Raw genomic sequence first — 6,631 nt, 5'->3', positions numbered from 1 at the left:
TTCAGTTCTTAAACCAACATTTTAATTCAATGAATTTATTTTGAACTGTGATTGAAATAGGGCTGAGGACATCGGATATTTGTTTGCCACCTCATTTTATGGCACACATTTTCCAGGATGCAACAGCGTTACTCTCGCACTGGCACATCTCATGGCTCCAAGTACACAGAGGGTTGATGTCCTCCTTTGGTTTCTAGTTCCGTATTGAATGCAATAGACCTGTTCTTCACCCTTTGGACACTGATTTGGAAGCAGACAGGTACACTGCAACCTTTCTTCTGTAAATAGATAAAAATGTGGGATCATCTCATCATTTGGTTTTACAGGCTGTCCTCAACTTACAACAGCTCTAGTGATTGATCAAAGTTACAATGGCACTGAAAAAAGTGACTCAGGACCATTTGTCACACTTACAACTGTTACAGCATTATTCACTTGATCATGTAATCAAAATTCAGATGCTTGGTGACTGATTCATATTTATGATGGTTGCAGTATCCAGAATTATCTTTTGCAACCTTCCGACAAGCAAAGTCAACGGAGAAGCCAGATTCACTTAACAACTGTGTTACTCACTTAATGACTACTGTGATTCACTTAACAACTGTGGCAAGAAATGTAATAAAATGGGGCAAAATTCACTTAACATCTGTCTCATTTGGGCAACAAAAATGTTGGGTTCGATTATGGTCATACATTGAGGATTACCTGTACTCTGTGTGTGTGTGTGTGTGTGTGTGTGTGTGTGTGTGTGTGTTTTCATTTGGTATGCATTATATCTAAATGCTTACAAGATCTATTTTGCAGTAACCATCACGAGGCTGAAATAAATTTTTCTTAACAAGAATTGATTCTTGATCCACAATGACAGCTTCCTAAGTTTTATAAAAACTACCCTTGCAATTGAAGTTGCTAGGAATTTGGGTTTTTCTGCCTGATTATAAATCAACTCAGCAATAACTGAATATGCACATTCAGTTCTTCAGGAGTGGCAAAAGGGATCCTCAGCAGATGGATGATTAGTAGGTAAGGCTATAACCGTGATGGCAAATCTATGGCATGCGTGCTGGAAGTGGCACGTAGAGCCATCACCCATTGTTCTTCTGGGTTCTGGCGTGCCGGCCATTGGTCTTCACGTATGTGGGGGCACTGGAAATTGGAAGAGTAGATGCTCAGTGTGCATGGGCACACCGGGATGATGATCTTCCAGTTTCTGGAACGTGAATGCTCGCTGGCCAGTTAGTCTTCATGCACGCATGCATGCCAGAAACCCGGAAGACCAGGTGGCTGGTGCGCATGTGCATGCAGGAAACGGGAAGATCATCTTCCTAGCATGTGCATGTGCACTGGGCAGTTGCATTGCTGGTTTCTTCCATGTGCGCATGTACATGTGCTCCCGTTTTGGCACTCAATGCTGAAAAGGTTCGCCAACACTGGGCTATATCATACAATTTAGATAAGATTGGACTTTTCAGTGTGTATGTGTTTCTGTTCAGAGTGATGAAGATGTGATAGAACTGGAGAGTTTTCATTTTATTTCATCACCAGCAACTTCATCTACACCAGGGCTGTCAAACTCCTGGCCCGTGAGCCAGATGTGACTCATGGTGGCCACGCCGACATCTGGTTTAGCGAAAGGGGGGGGAAATCCCAATACATCACATGACACTGCCGGGACGATGTAAGTTTGACACCCCTGATCTAAACCTTCTTACTAGATATTTTAAGGCTTAAAATTGCAATTTCTTTGTTTCCCTGTCTCAATATAATTTGAAACAACGTTATCAACCGTTCTTTAGGAGCAGATATAAAATAGATTCTGTTTTTAAATAGTGAGTTTTAAAGCAAGAGCAAAGGAGGTGGAAATTTTAGTTTTAACCAGACAAGCCTCTTTTTTTTTTTAACAAGACAAGCCAAATCTTTTTCTGTAGGAATCTCTGCCAAGACAATTTACAGGAAAGCTCACAATTCCTATCATCCTACCGCACAGTGAAAAACAAGTTGCATAACGTACAGTGATCTGGGCATCATTTTCCGGAATATTTCACAACCACACATTTTTTCAATCTTTTCTAAACAAAGCTAAATAACTAAAGGATGTATCTAAGGGGATTGTTAAATAATATGCTTTAAGACGCCTCAGAGGACAGCAACATAATTCCACCCATTTTTCCTTCTTGTCACTAAAGCTTTTTGGAGTTAATGTGTGTCGATTCTCCCATAAATATGCAGAGGACTGCAGTCAATGGTCTTCAGCAAATGTCTTCCGTTGGCTGACATTTGTGACCACCAAAATCCTAAATAAGTCACCAAAGGACTCCTTATTCCAGACCTGTATTGTGTTTCAGCAATACTAAGGAGCGTATTTTTAAAAAACAGGTATGTCAATTGCATCACTACACAGAAAGATCAAGCTTTCTCTCATCCATCATCTCATCAGCTTCAGGACTGCATGAAATGAAAAAAATATATGACCCTACTATGATGCATTAATACAAGTTTCCAACAAAGACAACCTAAAAGTGATACCTTATTCAGAGCATTGTTGTAATATTTTGTCAATTCACTAGGAGAAAGGAAGAAACAAGGTACAAGACTAAGGCAACCCTGCATACATCAAAAACATTTCAAAAGCTGTAGAATGCAGCTTCTGGAACACTTGCCAGAGGCTACCGTACGAGGACAAATTATGCATTGTAAAGATGGCTGGGAGCACATACTGTACATTTGTTCTATATTTGTTCTAGACGTTTTCTCCATAGGAAGGTTGGTACTTGTAAAATTCTCCCTTTTTGTGAAGCTTTTAAGTGGTCCTTTATCTGATCCACCATGTGGGAAGTCAGACTATAGGAGAGTGATGGCTAACCCTTTTGTAAAGGTGTGCCAAAACTGTGCACGTGCATACTATCATGCGCGTGTGTATGCCCAGACCCACAATGGAATGTGCCCCACCCACCTATGCATGAATAATAACCCCCCACGCATGCACATACTCCCTGTGTGTGTGTGTGGGGAGTTTTTGCCCTCCCCAGGCTCCGGAGGCTTTCCTGAAGCCTGGGGAGGGTGAAAAATGGCCCAAAGGGCCAACCGGAAGTTCGGGAACTAACTTTGGTTGGCCCATGTAGCCTCTCTTTTGCCCTCTCCAGGCTCCAGAGGCTTTCTGAAGTCTGGGGAGGGCAAAAATGGCCTTCCCCGGCCCTCTGGAATGCTGAAAACCAACTGTCTGGCACGCGCATGCGTGCCAGAGCTGAGGGCTGGTGTGCTGGCAAATAAATTTCTGTGTGTCACCTGTGGCACGCGTGCCATAGGTTCACCATCATGGCTATAGGATGTCTCTTCCCAGAGTAGACTTGGAGAGAAGAGGAGGAGCAAAGCAGATAGGGAGGAAGAAGAAGCAAGGGACATCCCATTGTATCATAGAAGTTGACTTATGTGAACAATGAGTATTTGATTAACTGAAACTTAATGAAAAAATAGTAACATGCATTATTTATATATCTCCATAACCAAAATTATGTACAAATTTTCATGCATTTACTTTTTATTAATTAAAAAATGAAAAGCAACCTTACAAATCAAAGATTGAAGTGTTCAAGAAACCTACCTGAACATCTTTCCCAATCATAGCATACATCGTATCCACAAGGCTCTTTCTTTCTTGAATTTGCTGAAAGATTTGCTCTCTGAATAGCCCATGTCAACCTGGTGTCATCATTGCAAGGTCCATTATGGATAAAATGGACTTGTTCATCATTCCTGCACTTCTCGGCCAGAAAACGACAGCTAGGATTTGTAACAGCTTGTTCAGATTGTACATCCAATACACAAATACCTTCTGAGCCGGTGCTGGAAAGCCAGGAAATATAAATGATATATTTGGAGAAATAATATGCCATTAGTTTTCCCGACTTCCATATTTCTACAATATAATTCATTGCCTGAACAGTCAATATTCAAATATTTTATTGGCCAATGTATCAATGATCTCCAATATTCAAGATTTTAGCATATTATGCAACTAAGCCTATACAATTACCAAGCTTCAATTTGTCTCTCCTCTACAATGTCTCTGATGTTGATTTTGACACCATTAACTGGTTCATTAAAAAGAAATTAGCATTTTACCTACTCTATTGTCCCAATAGGCAAAGCTATAAAATCTATATCAGAGTAGGTAGCCCCTTGGAACATTGGAACAATAGTTAACTTTTATAGGACCATTCGTCTCCATTCACCAGCAACCACTGAGTTTTAAGGAGGCAAAAAACAAATTGTCTGAACTACAATATGTTTTTGAACCTGAGAGCATTATAATCAAATTAATGTTTTAGTTTGCTTGTTTTATTATGGTAATAATGTTCTTGTGAACCAGCTGATTTCATTTCTTTAGAATGTGCTTAAGGAGTTCTTATAATTTGTTCTCCCCTGAATACCAGCCAGATATTAACAAGGACTTAACATATGATTAATTTTAAAAACCATTTGTACAAAGGTCAGGGACCACAATTACTACCAGGAGAAAACCAAACTTCAGATAGTGGTGAGTTTCTACCGGTTCAGACCACTTCAGCCGAACCAGTAGTGGTTTGGTGGCCTGGGTGGCAGGAACTGGCAGCAACCCAGGCCTGCCATGCCCCTGAACCATAGGTGCCACCATCTTGTTTTTTGCTTTTGCGCATGCGCAGAACAATTTTTATTGCATTGTGCATGCACATGCAGTGCACATCAAGTGAACCGGCATTAGTGCCTGCCAGATCCCACCATTGACTCCAGAACAATATTTTGAGTTTTCTCAAAAAGAGTACTGGTAATCTCTGCTTTGGAAATGCCCCCATCTGGAGTTTTTGTCATGTTTATCTGTACTGTGTAATACTTTCTAGGTTAAAATATGTCTATTTTAAGTTTTTCCTTTCGAGACTTTGTTCTGAAATTCTGCCAAACATTTAGTAGCTCAGAGATTTGCAGAGTGTGGGTGAGTTGAAAAATTTGCAAAATAGCTTTCAGCCTTGAACCTGAACACCTTGCAAATGCTTCAATATGTAGCTTACCTCTTTTCAACAACCCAGATATATACACTGGGACATAATGACCCTTAGAATCAGATGACATCCTGACGTAACTCCTCCATTTTATTATTGGTATTCAGGAGGTATTGAGTTTCACTTTACCTTTGCAAACCTTTCAGAAATCACTGAGCCGAATTATTTAGTTCAGATATGTTTTCGTAGATTTTCGCGGGTGTAGGTATGCTGGTCTTGTTGTATTCAGGTCTTTTCCCATGTAAGATTGAGATTGTCTTAGCAATGTTTCAGCAAGGTCTCACTCGCCATCTTCAGGATGGTGTTTTCGGCTTAAAGCGTGGTCGGAGCTGCCGTCTTTCTCTAAATCTTGGTGGGGGTGTGTGGAGTGCTGGCTTTGTTTCAGTAAGTGGAATGATTGGTTGTGTGATTGTATCATGATTGGTAGATTGGTGCTGATTAGTGCTGGCTATGTGTCCGTTGTTGCTTCATGTTGTAATGGCCTGGGTGGTGGGTGGGGCTCGTTCGTTGACTAGGGCTGGTTTCCAGATGTCTGGCAGGCAGGAGGTATCATCACGTTTATTCATGTTGTGGGGGTGTTTCTCTATTTCAATAGCTTTCATAATTATTCTCTTGTTGAAGTGTTCAGTTTTGGAGATTAACCTGGTTCCTTCAAAATTAATTTCATGTCCTGTAGCTTTAAGGTGCTGGAAAAGGGAGGAAGTTTTTTCTTTTTTTCTTACTGCGCTCTTGTGTTCTGTGATGCGTGCATTTATTCTCCTGTTCGTTTGTCCTATGTATGTTGCAGGGGAGATTTTGCATGGTATTTCGTAGACTCCTTGGTTTTCTAGCTGGATTTTGTCTTTGGGGTTTCTTAAGATGTTGGCTATTTTTTGGTCAGTGTTGAACGCTGTCTTGATATTGTGTTTGTGGAGAATTTTGCTGATTTTATCTGTGGTGCCTTTGATGTAAGAGAGGGGGGTGATGCCGTTGTCCTGTTCTGTGTCTTGGTTTTTGGGGGAGTCTCCCTTTGGATTAGGTTGGTAATTGTTTTTCTTTGGAATCCATTGGAGACTATATTTATAGTCCCCCAGAGACGTAATAATTTTTCTAATTTTGCTCTCCACCTATACCTACAAAACAGGGATGCTTTCCCTGCTGAAGGAAAACCAGCTGCCAGCAAAATTAAGAAGGCTGCCAAACTATAGGCAGATTATAAAATCTCAAATCTAGTTGATGTACAATATTTCACACCTATACTTACTTGCAGTCTTCTTCCGGGGATATGCAGACACAATGGGAATCCACCTCTTTTTTCCCAAGACTGCAATTATCTTTGACCTGAAGTGGATCAACTAAAGAAGGAATAAAGAGAAAGGGGGAAAGAGTCAGATTTCAAATAAGTTGACAAGCAGGTTGTGAGTTTTAGCATCCTAGTATAATCTGAAAAAGCAGTATAATTTAGATATTTCAACTGGGATCATGCTTAGTCAAGAAAGGACTGTTTATGATGCTTTGAACAGAGCATCATACTCAACCCAAGACACACATTAATTGGACATGGAAGGCTAGCATTGTACATGCCTCAAAAATCTGCTTCAGTCTACTCTCCA

General features: G+C 40.5%; 1 protein-coding gene across 1 annotated transcript in view; it reads right to left on the bottom strand.

Moving 5' to 3' along the window:
• LOC116506626 (complement component C6-like) overlaps positions 1-6,631 on the bottom strand; it is a 38,111-nt gene continuing 31,480 nt past the window's right edge. The window contains exons 16-18 of the mRNA XM_032214452.1: positions 6,283-6,373; positions 3,605-3,846; positions 1-278 (exon numbers count right to left, since the gene is read on the bottom strand). Coding sequence (XP_032070343.1) covers positions 97-278; positions 3,605-3,846; positions 6,283-6,373 — 515 coding nt within the window. The 3' untranslated portion in view covers positions 1-96. The remainder of the gene's footprint in view (positions 279-3,604; positions 3,847-6,282; positions 6,374-6,631) is intronic.

The sequence above is a fragment of the Thamnophis elegans genome, chromosome 3 (genome assembly GCF_009769535.1).
Source record: "Thamnophis elegans isolate rThaEle1 chromosome 3, rThaEle1.pri, whole genome shotgun sequence".
Classification (NCBI taxonomy): domain Eukaryota; kingdom Metazoa; phylum Chordata; class Lepidosauria; order Squamata; family Colubridae; genus Thamnophis; species Thamnophis elegans.
The sequence above is the reverse complement of the archived record's forward strand: the minus strand, read 5'-3'. Positions and strand labels throughout refer to the sequence as shown.